General features: G+C 36.4%; 1 protein-coding gene and 1 long non-coding RNA gene across 8 annotated transcripts in view; both read right to left on the reverse strand.

The window, feature by feature from the left end:
- Positions 1 to 21,212, reverse strand: part of nmo (serine/threonine-protein kinase nemo) — an 80,917-nt gene that overhangs the window by 57,378 nt on the left and 2,327 nt on the right. The window contains exons 1-2 of one of the 7 annotated variants that reach the window (XR_010733387.1): positions 17,409 to 17,970; positions 12,418 to 12,713 (exon numbers count right to left, since the gene is read on the reverse strand). Coding sequence is in view for 6 of the 7 variants with exons in the window: in XM_066296431.1 (XP_066152528.1) it covers positions 12,418 to 12,629 (212 nt within the window). In the remaining variant the exon portion in view is untranslated. Of the gene's footprint in view, positions 1 to 12,417; positions 12,714 to 17,408; positions 17,978 to 18,444; positions 18,570 to 21,212 lie in introns of those variants that run through there. The other 6 variants (XM_066296431.1, XM_066296430.1, XM_066296433.1 and 3 more) reach the window with 6 other exon arrangements.
- Positions 10,486 to 12,411, reverse strand: LOC136346900 (uncharacterized). Its single transcript, XR_010733388.1, has 2 exons — positions 12,148 to 12,411; positions 10,486 to 10,989 (listed from the first exon to the last, which is right to left on the reverse strand). It is a non-coding gene; the product is annotated as an uncharacterized lncRNA (long non-coding RNA).

The raw sequence follows: 21,212 nt of genomic DNA on the forward strand, positions 1-21,212 counted from the left end.
GCCGAAAGTTCAATCGAAAAGACGGCATTTGTGACGCCGGACGGGCATTTTGAGTACTTGCGTGTACCCTTTGGCCTATCGAACTCTCCTGCGGTGTTTCAACGAGCAATCTGTAGAGCACTAGGGAAACTGAAGGACGCAGAGGCGTTGGTGTATTTGGACGACATAATCATTCCATCTAAGACCATACGGGAGGGGCTCGAGAAACTCGATAGGGTACTAGCCTCGCTTACCGTAGCAGGTTTTACCTTGAATATCGATAAATGTAAGTTTCTCGAGAACCGTATTCTTTACCTTGGCCATGAGATTTCCCTAGAAGGTATAAGACCAGATAAAAGGAAACTGATCGCTTTATTTGATGCGCCTGACCCGAAAAATGTAAAACAGACCCGACAGTTCATGGGTTTAGCTAGTTACTTTCGAAAATATGTTCCAGAGTTCGCCGCACGTACGGCTTGCATCACAAAACTAACGAAAAAGGATGTGCCATTCGAGTGGGGACTTGACCAGAAAATCGCCAAAAGTTACGTTTGTGCATTTTTAAGCCAGTACCCCCTGTTAGCAATTTTCAACCCAGCGCTAGACACTGAGCTTCACACAGACGCGAGCTCCTTAGGATATGGGGCGATTTTGTTCCAAAAGCACGACAACAAATTGAGAGTTGTGTCGTATTTCTCGAAACGAGCCACAAAGGAAGAATGCAAGTACCACTCGTACGAACTCGAAACACTAGCTGTGTATTACGCCACAAAGCATTTCCGTGTCTACCTATTAGGGATTCACTTTAAACTTGTCACCGACTGCAATTCGCTGAGATTGACACAAAAAAAAAGGGATTTGGCGCCAAGAGTTGCAAGATGGTGGCTTTACCTACAATCCTTTAATTTCGACATTGAATACCGAAAAGGCAAATACATTCCTCACGTGGATTATTTCAGTAGGAACATTCCGCAATCTACAGGGGAATCTATCTACGCAGCCCCCGTAAACGTTCTCACCACCGATAACTGGCTCAAAATTAATCAAAAACGTGACCCCGAAACACGCGAAATCAAATCAAAACTACTGGACGGTTACCTGACTCACGAATACTTTTGTCAAAACAACATTTTGTTTAGGAAAATAAACCCTGGCCAAAATCCACCAATCTATAGAGCATTTGTCCCTAAGGGGAGCAGACTAGGGTTACTAAAAATATTTCACGATGAACAATCTCATGTAGGACCTGACAAGACGTTTTCTAAGATAAATCACTATTTTTGGTTTCCACGGATGGCCAGATTTGTTAAAAAATACTGCGATCGATGCCTAAAATGCATTGCGAACAAGAAACATACTGGACCCAAACAGGGACTGTTACACCCTATCAATAAAATCCCAATTCCTTTTCACACCGTACACTGCGACTGTGTCGGCCCGTTCCCTACATCACCAGACGGTTATAAGCATGTCCTTCTTATAATCGATGCCTTCACAAAATACCTGTTTCTAATCCCCTTAAAAACCCTTTCCGGCCCCGAGACGTGCGAGAAACTAAAGACTCATTTAACTATATTTGGAAACACTAAACAGTTAATATGTGATAGAGGAACCAATTTCACCGATCAACAAGTCAAACAGCTACTGTCAGAATTACAAATTACACAACATCTTATTGCCAAAAGTGCCCCACGTGGAAATGGCCAAATTGAAAGGTACGTCTCGACAGTGTTGGACTTGCTCAGAGCGGACTTAAATGGTAACAAGTCAGGATGGACGAGCGTCCTTTCGAAGCTACAGCTGACTCTCAATACGACCATCCAAAAAACAACAGGCTTCTCCCCACTTTATCTACTTACAGGGCAAACCATAGATACTCCAGAGATTCAAAATTTAACGGAAATTATCAAGCCTGTAATAATTACCAACAGAAATCTAGATGATGACCGCAAAACAGCTCATAAGCGCTCATTGCAGTACGGGTTAGAGTCAAAAGAAAGATTCGACAAAAAGCGACGCATGACAAAAATTTTTGAAGTAGGTGACATAGTTTTTCACCCATCCGGGAACTCACACCTGTCTAAATTAGACCCGAAATATGAAGGTCCATTCGAAATTTTGCAGATATTGCCTAACGATCGGGTAGAGATTAAAAATTTAGCCACTAACCGCAAAAGAACTGTTGCCAAGGACATGATGCGAATATGGCCAGGCGAATTTCAAGAAAACGAAGTTTGAACTGTCCATTGATAATTCTCGATATTGCTGTACTTTATACGCTTGCTATTTCATATCTCTAGTAATAATCTGTAAACCTTGTTATGCCATTGCTATTAGGTGTGCCGCACAATGGATGCTCGTGTGAGCTTTATTAGTTAATAGAAACATAGGTTAATTAAATGGTTCCATGTTACACTGCTAAAAAAAAAAAAAAAAATAAATATTTAAAAAAAAAAATAATAACAATAAAATTGTTGAAAGACGTGCTCTTTGCGATTGGGTCACGAGTACCTAAACGTTGAAATGACGTGCTCTTTGCAATTACATACTCAAAAATTGTTGAAAGACGTGCTCTTTGCGATTGGGTCACGAGTACCTAAACGTTGAAATGACGTGCTCTTTGCAATTACATACTCAAAAATTGTTGAAAGACGTGCTCTTTGCGATTGGGTCACGAGTACCTAAACGTTGAAATGACGTGCTCTTTGCAATTACATACTCAAAAATTGTTGAAAGACGTGCTCTTTGCGATTGGGTCACGAGTACCTAAACGTTGAAATGACGTGCTCTTTGCAATTACATACTCAAAAATTGTTGAAAGACGTGCTCTTTGCGATTGGGTCACGAGTACCTAAACGTTGAAATGACGTGCTCTTTGCAATTACATACTCAAAAATTGTTGAAAGACGTGCTCTTTGCGATTAGGTCATAAGGATCTAAACGTTGAAACGACGTGCTCTTTGCAATTGCAAAAAAAAAAAAAAAAAAAAAAAAAAAAAAAAAAAAAAAAAAAAAATAACGCTTTGTAAATTGCTAAAATATAGTTGTTAAGGTGTAAAAGTAGCTTTCACCAACGGCAAGGCAGGGTGACAATACTTTAACATTGTAGACTTACTAAGGGTAAAATCCGAGAACGAATTTTAGGTCAGAATTGGCCGTGTGAGCTTTTATGAAGAAAGTGATACAAGGGTGTTTATCGATTCGCCTAATGTGAGTGTGAAAATACATGCTGTCTCATAAAGATAGTGCTATAACCTGGCCTTAGGCATAAGGACAATGTTACGAACACTTGGTACTGTCTTATCACATTTTAGAAATGGACTTAGCCTGTAATAGTTAAATAGATTATCGGTGATAAAAGATAAATAGGGCCTGTTTATAATCTCGCCAAAAATATATGGAAGTGTGAAGGGAGTGATTCAGGGATGCGAGCGTGGGAAGAATGTGGAGGCCTGGGTGCCGGTTCTGGTGAAAAAGAACAGGTGCACCCAGGGTGACTCGGATACATTATGTGTGGGGGGGCATTCGACCCCCGATCTCAGAGAAGTAAAGAAGTACTGCCAAGACTTGTGCTTTATTTCACCCTCCTTCATTACCCTTAAAAACAATTTTCTGACATATATGTATACGTCTATTGAAACATGAAGATGAAGAAAACTGTATCCTTATGGAAATTCAGTTCCAAAAATCAGAAAATCACCAGACAGACACGATCAAAAGGCAACTCGCCTACTCTCGATCATTTTATACCAAGATTGTGAATGTGGGTCATTCCCAACTTAACTGTAAATATTATGAAAATGGTCGACCTCTCCAGAGCGATTATAACACAATCCAAGTCAAAAACCTTGTTAAGTCCGGCAAACGGTGTCCAACCAAATACACTCATTCGAAATCTTATTATAAGTAGTATCTCCTGCCAAGATACACATGTGCATGCATTTGTTTCTGAGGTCATTCCCACAACGAGAGCGAACGCATCCCAACATATTTTTCAATGATTTAAGGTCAGTTCCATAAAGTAAATTAGCCTGTCGCGCGTGTTTTTGGATTTGTTCCTTTCACAGAGGTGTGAAGGATAAAACATGAATCGGTTCAGTTAAACGTGGGTGTTCGTGCTTATTTTCAGTTTAGATATTTAAACAATCTTTAGTCTCTTCAGTCTATCGTCACGACAAAAACCCCTCACCACCCCGAGCACCATCATCTCCCTCCCTTGCCGCATGTGACGTCACGCAGCGCCCGACGGCCCACGGGGTGCCTCGGCAATTTCGAAATTTCCCCCATAGGATCAACCGCCCTTTGAAATGGGATTCCGTCGGGGGGCGTGCAAATGGGAGTCGTCTGTGCTGCTGGTTTTGCTCTCCGGGCTTTCGGCGAACTTTCAAAGAGATCTTCGGATTTTGATGAGGTTTTTTCCTCCACGTTGGATTACAGATCAGAAAAATATGTACCCTCTGTACGTTCGGGACGATCTCTCATGTCGTTCTCGCGCGATTGGCTGTTTCCCGAAGATAACGTTGAAATATTCCGAAACGACAGTCAAATTGTTGTAACAGATGTCGCAATGAGTTAAATATGAAACTTTTATATGAACCAATGTCCCACTTTCCAGTTATAAAGGCCGAATAGATTTTATTATTTTCGCGTTATTACATTATCCCTGTTAGGAATTTATCGATTTTAGTCATACATTACGTTGTTAACTGCCTTTGTTTTTGGATAATTTCAATTATACTGCATAAACACTAAAATGTTGACGACAGACCATTGCAGATCGGTATGCATGACACTAAAAATCATATCACCTTTTTTAATTCTTTTTTCCACTAGTGTGTGACTTTGCCTTTGTTCGACTATTCGCATTTCTGTATTTAGCAGCGAACTGTCTTACTGAAATGACCTAATTACTCATTTATTCACCATATGCAAAATCAATAGCATTCTCGTGAGAACCTTTAAAACATGAAAAATATCATTTTCAAAACCATTATAATGTTTAATTAAATTATCGATATATCGCAAGCCACTTACGCAAGTGAAATCGCGAATCCTTCAAATGGAGTTTTTACTGCTATTTCACATTGAAGCGTTAAAACAATTTTGATATTGAACAAGCTTTTTGCGTTTAAATTTTCAATTATTGTTGTCCTTAATTTCGGTAGTAGGACTATCGCTCAATGCTAATGTGTGATTAAAATTGTCATTGATCGTTTCCATCGTGGAATAATATCTATCAAGGATTATTCGAATTACTCATGTATGTTGGGCTGGCTTTGTAACTAGTTTGTTGTGAGCATAGCAAAAGGATTGTATGCACACGTATATGAAATTTCGTTATTAAATTTACCTACGAATTTAAAAGTGAACAGGTTTTATTATTGGTTGAAAAATCCTACATTTTTCAACAAATTTCAATATAATCCCAAATTGAAACGTCAATATATGAATTACCGGTTACAAGATTCAAACTGCTTACTTGAAAATAAACACAACAGAAGCTTACGTGAAAAGGAGAGACGATCCGATAGCAACTCGTATGGGAAAACCTCCAAATATGAAACCAAAATTGCGTACATGAACCAACCATTGATACTTACATGTAAGTCGTCATGGTTTCTTCCCATCAAACAGGTCATTATCCATTTAATGACCATATGTCCACATATTTATATTATACCGTAAGGGAGTTCTGGATTAATAATCCCGTATATGCGTAAATAAGTTCAAAAGCATTAATCGCCGCTAGTGGGACTTTCAAGATTATTAATTAACCCGGCATTATAGTTGTAATTAATAAACTAAGCAACATTAAAGAGGTTGACTCATTTCCTGGCTTTTCGTAAAAAAAGATGAGGAATAAAGTGGGGAACATAAGTGGTTGGTACCGCGAGGTTTTCATGAAGTAAGATTGCATCAATTGAATAAATCGTAGATTGAACAAAATTTCAGCCCATAAAACATCAATGTGGGTTCGAAAAAGTAGCTGTGCAAGCAATTTCTCAAAGAAAATGTAATCTAAAAGTAATTTCCATGTTAATAAAGCTGGAATACATATTCATGCTATGCATTTATTACTCAGAATATTACTTGAGAGTTCTGTAGTCAAAGTACTTACAAAAACTTGAGAAAGGGTGTCAGTAGATTCGGGCGAATTTTTATTTGCCATTTTATGTACCTTCATATCGTTCAATAAACCATCTGCCAATCGTCCCCGCAATAAAATACACAAAAAATAACCGACAATGAAATTTATCTCAAAACTAAGCAAGTGCCAATAAAGATAGTTAAGTTGGCGGCTTCGCTAATGTTGACCCCTGGACAAAAGCCCGTCTCTCCGCCTGTGCATCCGGTTCTGCCAGGTATGATTCTCGTTTCTATTGTCACGAAAAACCAGCTCTCCCAGCGGCGACCAGCAACCAGCATCCATCTCAGGGCCGGAATACATTCCCATATTATCCTAGGCTTAGGCGCTGGTACTGGTTTGAAAGTGGCGTGTCGAAAGAGTCAGGGTTATCGAACAAACATCTCGTTTCTTAAAAAGTACAGGTTCCGATTGAGGCTACCATCAGACGAACCTGTATCTGCGTGAGAGATTTGTTTTTCAGTAACATACAGATAACAAAAGGGTGGTCTAGTAGATTTTTGGTTTTGAAACATAAACCACAATGAGCAAGTTATACTCCGAGCGGCCCTGCAGAACGGTCAGCCGTGTATTTCTACCTGTTCTTTCCATTAACGACCCCGAACGGAGTCGTTGCACCAATGTCAGACCTATTTGTTAAATTATATGGTAGTTCAGCAACCCATTTTGTCGACGTATCTTCTCTTTCTATAACGAAGAATCATCTACGACCAGTTTGCCTTCAAGCTTTTGAAGTTCGACATACCAATTCCAAAAGTTACGAAAATACGTTTCCGTAGATTCCGAAAGTAACAAGAAGTCTTCTATATAAATTATTCTGTCAATCCGTGATATCTTTCGGTATAATTTATTAACGTTTTCAAGGCGCACCATGTACCAATGTTAAAGAAAATAGCGTAGTGTGTTCAAGATAAGAATGTCCACCAAGAGGATCTGATAAATGACAATAGATACAGACTTGTTAGTTAAATGGGACAAAAATTTCCCATTTAAGTGAGTAGAGTTTCACATTGCAAATAAATTTATACGACTATTTTCTGTTCGTCAGTCATTTCGGAGAAACCGAAATTTTCGATTTTTTCTCCCGAATTATGGTAAGAAATAGGTGAAAACTAAAACCACTTCTCTACTGCAGTTTTTTAGAAGCATCAAAATGTCAGGCTTGGATTGATTCAAAGTTTTTGGACGGCGCGTAAGAAATCTTAAGGAAAATGGGTCACTTACAAACTGGTACGAAGCCGCAAGAAACGCCGTATCGAAGAGCAAGCGAAGCTGTTATCGGTTACTGATAACAGTTGTGTGCACTCTGTGTTATATTCTCGGTTACTGAAAATCCCGAAATATGCCTTTGAGAAATTGAACATAACTCAGGTATCCCGAAATCAACAGCTGGGTGGGTTGTAGGCAAACAAATGAACGGTCCCTTTAAATGTAGAATTTGTCAAGGTCTCCGACCCGATCATGACGAAAGGCGAAAACCATTTCGCAAACGGTACACACGCAAATTGTGCAGATCATGAAAATTTTTCTCATAATATGAAAATAAGAATCAAGTGATAAACAATATAATTTTCACTAAAAGAAACGCTTACTAAATACGGGGAATCTCGGCGCCTACAAAATTGCACATCACCAACGTCACTTTGGGTTTAACACATGGGTTGAAACAATTAGCATTAGGATCGCTGATCTTTTCTTTTCTAACTATTTTTCATTTCACTTGAAAGGGATTTGGAGGAATCCTCAGATAATTTCCTATCAGCTTTAACACGTAACTGTGTTTGTTCCAACAGGATGGTGCACTCGAACATAATGCAAGACTTATACAGGAATATCTATCACATTGATTTTCTGGTAGATGGATAGGCACCCGCTCGGAACATTCTTGGCCAGCCCATTCTCCGACCATAATCCCGTTATATTTTTTCTCTTGAGGTTACATCAAAAGTCAAGTTTATCGACAAACCTTTGAAACTGCAGAAAAAAATACATGAAATATGTTACTCCGCTGCAAAAGTCAGGAAATGTTATTTATTCTTAAAAATAACATTGAAAGTATGTTCCCCATGTTTCAGGCGGATTGTTGTGCTTATAGCAAAATTACAATGGAAAAGCGGTTTTAGTTTGCATTTTTCTCTTAGCGCACTTCGCTTTTTTCGTCTTTGAAAATTTAGGTTTTTCGAAAAAACCTAAACGACTAACCAAAAATACCCCCGTGTCTCGTGAAACTACCCCCTTTGAATGCGTAATGGTTCTTCCCACGAACGAAGTATGTATGTATCTACTGTATTGCCTGTTCACGAGATGCCCATGCCGAACACATGCTCAGTTCGAACAGACCATACTACAGTACGCATAGAAAAGGCGGCAAGTGATCGCTTTTTCGTATTTAATTCAAACACAAGGTTACTAACTAATATCAGTGTTTACACAAGAAAACTGGCAACGTCGTTTTCGCATTGATTCTTATTGACATATTCAGTTACTTTTGACCTTCATAATTCTTTGTCTTCTTTTGTCATGAAGTCAGAGTCGACTGCATATCTATCAGTCTTCTGGTATTTAAGCCCAAATATGCATCTGACCATTCACTAATGCGTCGAAGTCAAAAACCGGCAGATCGAGGCACAATGAAGCATAAAAAGTAGCGTCGACCGTCCTCCCAAATGAACAGATGCTGCATTTTTATCAGCCGCCACCTGCCGGATCGGACAGCTGGTGGCTTGCTCACCCCCGGCATCAACTTGCCCGCTTCGGGTTGCTCCACAGTAAAACTGCTTCAATGTGCTCACATTAAAAACGACTCTTCTATGACAGAAAATGTCAGAGGCCCACAGACTAGATTTACGGCTATGCATAACATCTATGATCCAGCATAAATCCGATAACAAACATTTAAGATTGTTTGATGCATTGCGCACCCAGGGATAAAGAAAATTGCTTTTAGTTTTTTTTTTTTTTTTTTTTAATTAGGTTCTGATGAAATATCATTGCAGAAGAATTCGAATTAACCACCGTTAAAGACGAATATCAATTCTTTATCACAACCTCTACAGCCAATAATTGAAAGAGGTATACAACGAATCGATTTTGTTGATGTTTAGAACTGAGGTAAAGGAATAAGGAACACTTTAAGTGAACTAGCCCAAACTAAAGTCAAAATTCGGATCCAACGTCCAGTCGACTTAACAGGAACCCAAAGTCATAATTTTTTGCACGTCCATAAATGTCTTACTTAACATTCATTAACCAATCTGTGAGGCCGCGGAAGTAGAAGCCAAAGTTATTGAACAATATGGTTCATCAGATGCATTTTAATTTTCTTTATCTTTAATTCTTGTTGGAATGAACCATTTTGTTTTACTGACTCAACTTTTGCCATATTCAACTTAGCGGCACTTTAATTGAGCTATTTTCTTCTTATCCAAATCCTTCAATTTCTCGGCAGCATATCTGATTCCTATCATGATTTATTCTGTAATTTTCTGAGGTACTGTATATTTTCTCCTGTCTTCTCCACAGTTAGAATGATGATATGTATCTATTTCAGATGATCTTTCGAAATCCAATACAAGACCAAACTACATTATTTTATCTCGAGTCAATCGTAGGTATACTGAGCATTAAAAAACGATTGAGAGAGTGATAATTTTTATATCTTCATGTTAAAGGTTATATTTATACAACGTGTCGACTATTACTCAGGAATCTTTCCACCACATCTTTTAAATTTCATCCCTTTCTTCAGTTTATAAATCCAGAAATCATTAAGGATGTGACCTTGGAAATCGAATGTCAAATAATAAACTTTCCTCTCTGAGTTGCCGCTGCGTACACGGAGTTCGGGTTTATTTGAAGCCTTATTTACCTAAGATAGTTATGGAGTTTTGTTACTACAGCAAGCAACGCCAGAATGTTATGTCCATTTAAATAAGCTTCAATCGTCTTCGTTTAATACCGTTCAAATTCTCTTTAATAGTCTTCAATTCTCAATATCACAGGTGTAGGTGAATGAGGAAAATGCACGAACCAAATTATCCGTTCATGTCTTTATGCAAACTATATAAAACCGAAATAAAACCATTAACTCAATTATTTCAATGGAGTTTTAAAAACAATATGTGGTTTACCAAATTAAGGTCATCAATTCATTTGGTCGTTGCATTGAAACATCCTATTAGAATACGTTTTAAAAGTAAAATCACCAAACGTTCTCTGGCCATCACCATCAAATTGCTTACAAAAATTCTAATAAACAGAAGCACTATCAATGAAAACAATTTCGTCTCTAACGTCCTCGTCCTTGGTTGCGTTTACATACGGTCACCAGGGTTACACTTGTGGATTAAAACTCGTGGAAATAATTTAGTAAGACTATATTTAAATATTGTTAGATGGTGCGGTGTAGATATTGTTAGCAATCGACGAACATCGTCAAGAATACTCAAAATTACAATTTTTATTAAAAGAGAAAATACAAAAGACAACTATAAAATTGACAATTCACTTCCGAGAGAGTAACGTTTACAACAATTAAGAAAATAGTAAGTAAAGTCCAAGTATCTTCACGTTATGATGATAATTTTCATAAAAGTGATGTCTGGCAAAGCTGCAGAAGGTACTACCATATGCAGCGTCCCTTGACAATTGGTTCATAACAATTCTCCCTTCAAAATCTTTTATATCAAATTTCTTCGTCCAAATTTGTTTTTCGAGAAGAATCTCTGAGAAAATGCCACGCAGCAAGTGTCTCTGTCATGTTAAATGTCACAAATCTTTTCACATTTTTTCAAATCAAGAACGCATTCGGAGAGATTTGAATTCGACACAAATAAACTGTTGCTCGAATTTTTCTTTATAACGTACTGAAAAGACAGAAATCCTTAACAGCACAGGTAAAGAGAAACTTGAATTTTGTTAGGTTTCTACCTAACCCAGGTAATATAAACTTGTTTTCATATAGACTCAACCTTGAAATTGGGTAGGTGGCTTAGTATGTAGAAGTATAAAAGCACAAAAGGAAGCCGGTATTTTAGAAAATTGCACATTTTTATTAAGATGAAAAATATGTATAAGGTGATTATTAAATACATATTTAGAAAAATTCTGAATCATCGTTATTTAGTTAATTCTAAGGCAAAAAGGTAACATGCTCCGCAAAAAATACCTGTGGTGGTAAAAGAAGGCGTAACCTCAGAAAAATATCACCCCGTAACTTTTCACAGTCACTTAACATTTCGAATTATGCTGACCGCAAGAAGTAATTATTGTTTGATCAAAATGTCTGAAAAACTGAAATAGTCATTCAATAAATATCTTTTTGCAAATTTAACATCCTATATCTCAGTAAAGAAGCGCGTTTGCAGACCTTGTTTCTGCCAATAGGAAATGACAGGAAATATAAAGGATATTACGCTTTTTCATATAAAAATTATACCAATACATTGGCAATGGACCCGAAGTGACATGATTCCAAGAGACACGCTTTTAAAAAATCATGTTTTCGTAAATCCGAAGTTGGAAATTTGTTCAGAAAGAACGTTGAAGGTCTCAAATTTGCAGAAAATATAGAGAAAAATATGTTGTCTCATAGAAATTACACCACATTTGCACAGTAATCGAAAGATATATTACCTCAAGTGACAATCATCTAAAAAAATCATCAAAACGTCGTAAAGTAGGAATGACACAAATTTATAGGAAAAATACGCTCTTGTAGTATTTTATGTATGTGTTTTAGCACTCATTTAGTATTGACATGGGAACCATCAGTTTCCATGTACAAAAGTGACATTCTACCTCAAAAGTAGACCATAACATTATGCGTCATTGATCTTAATCCAACAAAATCTGATTCCAGGGAAGAGAAAAGAAGAAAAACCGGCACAGTAAGGATAGAGCACGTATCGAAAAAAAAAACAGTTTCAGTCCGACGACTCCACACCAGCTCGGACTGTGAGCGCATGCAAAGGTTCAGTGTACCACCGAAGGTAAAACATAATAAAATACAAAGTATATCATACCACGGCAAGGACATCGACCCAACCACAGCAGGACTTCAAGAGCACAGACTGGGCCCCAGCTACGACTATATCGACGTGACGTTATTTTTGGCTTCCTTTGTCCCGCTGATGGTTCATAATATGGATGCATAAAGCCTTTTTATCATTCGAACCCATAAAATGACAAATGGGGTTATTAACACGTTCTAAATATCTTTAGGCGAACGAATAACGTGGGCGATGTGATAAGAACGTTAAGTCTCCACTTCTTAACCATAACAGTAAACTTACCATACGACTCCAAAGGCCCCGTATCCAATGGGTCTATCCGGTTGTACTTGTTCCTGGGTGTGAGCAGGCGCGGCCGCCTGTTGGGGATGGTAATACGGTTGCAGGCCTCCTTGTTGGGCCCCGGTGGCGGCGGGACCCGCTGTACCCTGCATGAGGCTCATGGACACGGACATGGACACCCTGGTGTGGCAACTCGGCCCCACAACAGCCATCAAATTGAAAAGCTGGCGAAGAGGGTGGAGTAATTACTGCCGAGCATTGCTGGTGGCTGTGAACGTATTCATTTTGATTTGAACCTGAAATTACGATTACAGGTAAGTCTAAAAGTAATTACAGTTACGGCAGCCTCACATATAGCGGGGAATGGTCAAATGCGAAACGTAGCGGAAATGTCAAACGACGTTGTGCTTTTGTTTGATTGGTTTGAAAGAAATTTCCAAGTAACGTTCTGTTCCGTTTTTAGCTATTTTTCGCTGTATGCAACGGCGACCTTCAGGGTCAGGTGAGGAATATTTAGTACTGTATTGTGGGAGTATACATTCTTCAACAACATGGAGCGTTCTTGTTAAAGATTTTGGTTTGGTCTGTCATTGTCAGCCTACCAGCTCCAGAAATAATGGTACAAATGTGTATTGGGGCCGGAGAGTAAAAAATGAATCAACTACTTTATACTTGTTTTATAAAAAGGTTGATGGTTTTTTTTTATTCTACACGGCGTCGAGGTAATGTTTTTAAATCTGTCAATTAAAAATAAATCTTACAGTTTTTGATGTGCCCGCTCGAAATTGCCTTTAGAGGGGTTTTTGGGTACAATAAAATCATTAAAATCCTTATTCAAAACGACTTCATAGTAGGTGCCGTCACCTGTGTCTTACTGAGGTGCATAAACTCATCCTAACTTTTTTATCAATGCCGATAACTTCAATATTTTTACGATTCTTCGAATCACTTTTTTAAAGAAAAACTTTAATTAGCAGTGTAATAAAATCTGATAGTTGCAAAAAAGTTCAGGGTACTTCCACGCCCGCTCAACAGGTTGCGAACCTGTTCATTCCGGTGTGATCCTGGAATTCGAGTTGAAAGCCTAAAGGAATGTATACTAGTAGCTTTGACTGTGGCCAAAACAGAAAAATTGCAGCAGGTGGAAACACTGATCTTGACATGTGGAAATTTGGGGTGAAAATTATTTTGGATAGCCATGGGGTTGAGAAATATGTCAAAAAAGAAACGCAAAGTATCGACAAGGCATTTATTAAATTAAGCAAATTTCAAGGCATTTTTAATTCAGTGCGTTGTCCATCGCCCTAAAACATTACATTAGTTCGTCATAACCGATCGGATCTGCAAATTCTTTCTTGGAGGTTCAAGGGGTTCGCTAAAACCGACGGTTCGTTATATCGAAACAAGAATAATACGTGATTAAATAATCACTTTGTACAGTCCTGACATTTAGTTCGTTAAAGGCGAGCGTTCGTTATAATCTAGATTTGCTACAATTAAGTTTCAGTATATGTCCAGAAGATTTAAGAATTATCAACATTTGTTTATTCTTTGATTCATTTCACAGTCTAAAATTTCAAAATACGATTTTCTAACGGTAGTCGGAGTACCTGACAAAAGCCACATATTCATGAAAGCTAGAGAGGATCAACAGGAAGCTATAAAGATCGCTACAAGTGGATATCCATAATACTTATGGGCATCTGTGACAAAAATACTTCTGCAGACCCAACAATTTTTTTTCGTGATTCATCAATGGTCGCTCATTTGCCCGTATCTAAATCTCTTATTCCATATTGAAATTTTTTTCATCTCTCGCTTTTCCACGGCTTGCAACTGTTTTCCAGTTGTGCAAAAATTTCTGAGAATGCAAATGATTTTCCTCTACGAATATGTGCTTCAGGTATTCCAATTTAGATTGGCAGATGCATAATAAATTATAGTAAACCTATGCTCCAAGGTTGGATGAAGAACGAGCTTTCTGCTCCAATCTACAAATTCAAGTGATATCATGGAGACCAGCCCATCCATGAGGATTATGTCTCTAAGGGTGACTGCGGATATTTGTTGCAATTGAATCATTGATTTTAACGTTCGATTATATCAGATATTTGAAGGACTAAGTTTTAAATTTTTTCACACAAAGTGGTGCCATCTGCGTATTAAATTGTTTTAGTAGATAGACTGATGTAACTGGAAAAGTGATTAACATGAAGAGTAAAAAGCAAAGTATCGAGAATTAAATCTGTGAGCGATCACTGCTGCAATATAAACAGGGCCTCTTGACACATACACACCTAATCATTATAATAATCACTGTAAAATTATACATATATGGGTGCCCAAAACGATTATTTTAACTTGATAATATACTAAATATAAATATATTATGTATTGGATGTACCAAATTATTTCAGATATTCCCAGATGATTTCGAGGGTGACCTTAAGGTCTAATAAGACTTTCAAGACTACCTAGCTGACACACAAGGTACAGATTCCTTATCTAGACATGTAGATACTTCTCACATGACAGCAAAATTGAGTGAATTTACATAACATTCTTTATGGACTACAGTCAGATATTCACAAGTGTCATAAACTTAATTCAGGGCTGCACTTGCATATTCAAACCATCTATAGACAAGTAAAATTGTTGATAGGAAATTTTCAGTTGCAAGGTGGCATTTTCATAAATAAATGTTCTCTACGTTCTATGTGTGTTGTTCAATTCTTCTTTTATTTTGTTTGGTAATAATGTGTCACGCACTACTAGGGGATGTTGGAGCGATGATATCATGCACTACACTTTCAAGTAAAACTAATTGAGAACATTCACTCCTTACTAAGAGCTCCGACGAAAAGCCTCATTAAACATTCGGTGCTACATCTGTCACGACCTTAAGAATCCACAAAAATTAAGAGAACTAAAGTGCACGTAAAGTGGATATGTAAAATATGTGACACACTCTGAAAATTCTACTAACGATAGTTTCTGAAATGACCCATGTCATCATTCCACAGGGTTGATTTGAGATAGGCAATTGGTGTTTGATCATTGTAGCTAATTTAACCCGTATTGTTTCAAACTTTATCTGTGTTGATTATTACTATATGTAGTATTTGTTAATTTTAAGTTTCTGTTTACGGGTCCAAACTTGACTTCTTGTTCTAACATGGAAAACTGAGTTCTATCCATGTTTATTGAAAAAAAGGCCACAAATCAATTTTTATTAAGTAAAATGTGTCCACTTTATTTGATTCCACGCTTCTTTGATACTAGTTTTGTGGTTTTGCTTTTGTAAATTTTGAACGTAGCGTATTTTCTGTCCTAAAAACCGTTCTAACACTGAATTCAGTTCAAAATCGTTTAATTTTCCTTGACATACCACTCACACAGTAGTTGTTTGAATTATAACTCCAGCCATCCACCAAATCATCCAATCGCAGTAAAAAGAACCAGGAACTGTAAAATGTGTATACCATCCTAAAAAAATGGGATCATAAAATGTCTATATAATGGGACAAAATTAACAAACCATGAACCTAATTTCAATGTTGAAGAGACGTACACGAAAATATTTTTAGTGAAAACCATTACTCTGGTTATTTTATAAACAAATGTATAATAAGACAAAGTGAAAATAGACCTGTTATAAATCTTTTGATACCGTATACAGGAGACATATCAGGCAAAATCAAATATCAGGAGATGAATTCAACGCTATAACAGTTTCCAAGATAGAAAACACGTGTTGTTTAAAACTTATTAAAAAAATCAAATGAAAGTGAACACGTATAAAATTCTATGTAAATGTCCAAAATTTTATGTTAGCAAAAGATCTAAACTTAAAAAACGTAATCAAAGAACACCAACGTTACACTAAAAAAGAAAAGAATTTCATAGGTCGAACGTATGCCAGAACGCCTTTGATAATGATCCACAGAATTCAATGGAAGGATGATTGCATTGTTAGGAAGAAACTAGTCTCAAAGAAGCGTAAAATCAAAGAAATTGTATATATTTTACTTAATAAAACCGGATGTATGGCCTCTTGTTCGGTAAGCATGGATAACACTTTGTTACCTATGCTTGAACAAGAGGTCAACCTGGACACAAAAAGAAAACTACACTTAAAATAAACACTAACAAATGCCACTTAGAGTAATCACCAATACAAATAAAGACGTTTTAAACAAAACAGGTTAAATTAGGTACGATGATCAAACACCAATCACTTATCCCAAATCAACCTTTTGAAATATCGTTACTCATGTAATTAATATTTACATGCTCACAGTTTGTATATTTTAGTCGTGATAATTATTGCTTTTGTAATAGCATTTTCCTAGGTTTTGAAACATGAAACATAAAAGTAAGAAAAAAAAAACAAGAAATTTCCATCAATATGCAAATAAATACAAATAAGTCAATAGTGTACCAATAATTATTATTTTTCTGCTTTAAGGACAAATTTCTAATATTACCTAATTTGTTTGAGAATATTGAATACATAGGTGATTTTAAGATTTATTTAAGTACTTCCATGGTTAAATTAATACTTTCAACTGGTATCTGTCCATAGATTAAGTGGGTGATACAGTTATGATTTCCACTAGATAATTGTCAGCTTCCCATAGAAAAAATTGATTTGCTGATATTGGTATTGATCACATCATATATATATATATATATATATATATAAGTACCTATTAATTCAATAATGTTGTAATCTAACTCTTTTATATTCAAATAAATAATTTGATGTGATGGAGTCTTATATACCACCTCTTTATCACAGAATTTGTTTCAGTGAACTTAATGTATGTAAGCGACTGTACCTGGTCTACATAAGGTTTAGACTTAATATTAAGTAGGAATACATTTTCATATCGGTATTAAGTGTATGCGTAGGTCGCACATATTTTAGACAAACCGCAAAATGACTGATAAAGATATTGACTGGTGGTATGGCCAACTTTGAAACTCACCATCACCATTACTCCACAAAAAGGGCAAGTCGCCTCCAAAAGTTAATAAATTAATGCACCACACTACAATACTAAAAATACGTCACAATTCACTTTTCGGGTATATAATCCAGTAAAACACACTACGAATATATAAAATGAGTCCTGTTCACTACGTTAAGGCGACTGAGAATGTTGTCTTGTTGGTTAGCGAGGGCTAAGCTCTCCGCGGGTATTATGGTCCGAAAAACAGATCTACCTAGTCAAAAATTATACGTAAATTGAACTAAGGAGGGCTATTTTTGAATAAACAATGGAGTTTTGGAGTAGCCCAGTATTTGACCGCGCGATACGAACCATCCACCTTAGTTGGAATAGGACTGAAGCAAACTTATAATTATCGGTTCCTCGTATAGAATGGTCGATCATAACGTCTGCGCAGGCGTGGCGGCCGCAGTCGGGGTCCCAGCTTTAACAATTTATCACAAGAATCTCCTCTACTCCTCTGTGGCGAGCAGGCCACGCCCTCCTGGAGGCACACATGGTTTCAATCCGACCTCCTCATTGGTCAACAACAGTGATAGAACGCGTTTACAACTATTGTAGAGACAGTACAGACGCTTTAAACCAGCTGATTGTCAAAGGTATTAGTCACGTATAGCAGGCGTAATTGCGGAATCGCTAAACGATAACGATAAGTTTTCATTTCACTTTCGAGAGATACGAACGCAGCAGTAATAACGACATAATATAGGTATTAAACCGCGGACATGCGTATCCGTCATGGTCTCAGTGTATTACGTTTTAAGTTTGCTGTAATTCACTACTTCAGAGTGTCAACTGTCAAGTTTCAGTGTCAAGTGGACTACGCTTTTTGAGGCTACGCCCCAATGTGCTATTATACTGTCCACAAGTGACGAGTTACGATTTATACTTAGTAGTCACATAAAAAGTGACAAATGTCATTACAAGTCAATTTAAGTCAATCAAGGTATGACGATTTTTGGCATTGTAAGGTACTTAAATATTCTTACAACTACGTATCATTGTTTGTTACCTTTGACTCTAATTGACTAATTTGACAGCTTCAAATGTACGTATTGGATGTAGACGGAGTCACGAACTCATACAACCTCTATAGAAGCTTGTGCGTCATTGGTATAATTTTTAGTACAGCTTTATCTAAAACAAATATAACAGAATTATTTAAAAACTATTTACTGATTTAGTGGCAGTGCTATTTTCTTAAACAATAATTGATATTGATAGTATCCAAATACGGTTTTTGGCAAATGTACAGAATATAAAGGATAGATTATGGCAACTCAGCATACTTGCACGAGTGGATATTTTTTTTTCTCGTTGATTTTACTAAAACATGTGTATTCAAAATGATTAAAATTTCATATCTCAGTGCAAAATCATCCGAATTTGCTGTTAAACTAAACAAATAACTGTGCAAGCCCGTCAGTCAAAGCCATAACGTCTTTGTTTCTTTTTAAATGGAACGTACTGTATATTATCAATGAAATGAGGTTCTCAGTGATTAAAAAAAATACATGTCCAATGGCCACGATTTTGAGTTTCGCTTATCGGCATTTAAAAATGACCTTTCCATATTTATTTCGACCTTAGTTTTTGAGATAATGCACCGAAAGTTTTACTCCAGATTACTTTACAATTTTTCTCAGTGTACGTTTTGAAAGAGAAATATGAAAGTTTGTAACTTAAAAAGTTTCGTTGCACTGACAATAACAGAAATAGATATCCATGAATATAAGTGACATACCAAATAATGCATTACTAAACACGTGTTCCTAAAAGAACATTCCTGAATAACAATGAGTATTCTCAAATAATTGAATTTTGCGCTACTGTACGAATATATTGATAAACTTAAGTTTATTGGACGGATGGGCCATTTCCGAAATATGGAGATAACAAGGACCTCTTGAATAGAGCATACAAAATTGGATCTTTTTGTGCAGTTTATATTTTCAAGTAGTTATGTATGCATAGAAAAATGGGTGTATAGCAAAATTAAATCTTGATTTATACCTAAATATCGTAGAATAACTGACATGGAAAGGTTACAGAATATAGAGTTTTAAAAAGACAATTTTTAGGGTAATTTCAACAAAATGAATTAAAATGGGGTAAAACAACTTCATTAAAAATTAAAATACTTCCATATAAGGTGTGATTACAATTATATATTTTTTTTCTAATCAGTGTCGCTCTCTCCTTTTGGTTTTTAATATGATTCAAATATTTTTTGCAAAACTATTTAAAAATCTATTGAATTACCCTGACTTTGAAAGTATCTCCTATACTGTTCCTTGCTGTGCCGGCAAGCAACCGGCCTAGGTAACATACCTTCTTTTAGGCTTTATATAGAAAGAATACAACGTTTTGGCTGTAGAAATTGAATCTAAGAAATTCTAGACCCAATTATGGTAGATAAATCTTGCAGATATTTCTTTAGGGTTCTATTAACGTCGAACCCCAGGATACGAGCCGCCTTTCGGCACAACTTCAATTACCCTTTTCTTCTATTGAATAGACTCTGAAATATACATCGAAGCAATGCTGTAACCAATTTCTAAGGCCGGTACGTCCAACAGTTAAGAAGGAGAAAATAACACAGCCCGAATAACTCTTCCCCCTTGTAAAATACAGGGTGATATGAAAAACAAGTTCAAGCCACTAGCCATAGCTTATTTGAGCATAAAGAAAGCTAAGGGAACAAATTTCTATTCTCAATCTTACATTTTTTTAATTTCTCAAGGCTTTAAGATATATAACATGTTAAAGAATTAGTTTTAATTATCTTATTTCCTTATGGCTCGAATTTGTCAGCTCATTCAAGTCTACTTAGATGAACTGCTCAATTGTTTACATACATTTACAGGGCGATATTTTCTCTAAGTCCCAACCTTCTTTTTTCGATACTAGACTTGTTTTATGGTATGTCAATGGAAATTGATTAGTCAAGATTTTAATAGCCTGTTGAATACGAAAACTTTTTTATCCTTTGCATTTTTTGCGTATTTACCATTTTCCAGTTGTTTGCAAAAGTATTTAGATATGCACATTATTTTCCCATGAGAAGTGTACGAGTTTTGAACGACGTTTCGTGTACGAGTTGAACAAATGGACCAGAGTAGAACAGATGGATATACTAAGTAGTATGAATTATCCATCAAGGGAGAGTCCGCTCTATTTACGTAAATCTTTAGTTATTATGTATCTGAAAATCCAAATTCGGACACCTAATGTATATACATACATATGCACACTTATTTTGTGAAAATCACCTGCATTTATAAATATTTTTGCAATTAACTGGAACACAGACAAATAAGAAAAAAACGCTAGAGATAAAAGTGTTTCCGATTTCAACAAGAGATTCAAAACATCAATATATAATATAACGATTTCGTAATACAACAAATGGCTATTATCGTTCCACGAAAAAATTTAGTGTGGGAAAAAGACTTCTGGTGCCACAAAAATAGCATCTTATAGATTTAGATAGAAAATTAAGAAGTCTATACGTCTAGATTCTAATAAGTTGCATATTTTTTAAATTGCAACGTCATATTTCAAACGCTGCAGGAACTATGAGAGAAAAATGAAAACTTAAATTTAGCATGCTATATATTCATAATTTAGATTTCCTTATGCTCGAAAAATCTGTGGTTAACGGATTAACCGTCTTTTTCGGGACACCCTGTACACATTTGAATTTTCTGCCATAAGCTTCCTGATCTCGATCTCTCGGCGAAGGCCCAGGACTGGTTTTCAATAAATGGTCTGTTGTTA

This window comes from Euwallacea fornicatus, chromosome 25 (genome assembly GCF_040115645.1).
Source record: "Euwallacea fornicatus isolate EFF26 chromosome 25, ASM4011564v1, whole genome shotgun sequence".
Classification (NCBI taxonomy): domain Eukaryota; kingdom Metazoa; phylum Arthropoda; class Insecta; order Coleoptera; family Curculionidae; genus Euwallacea; species Euwallacea fornicatus.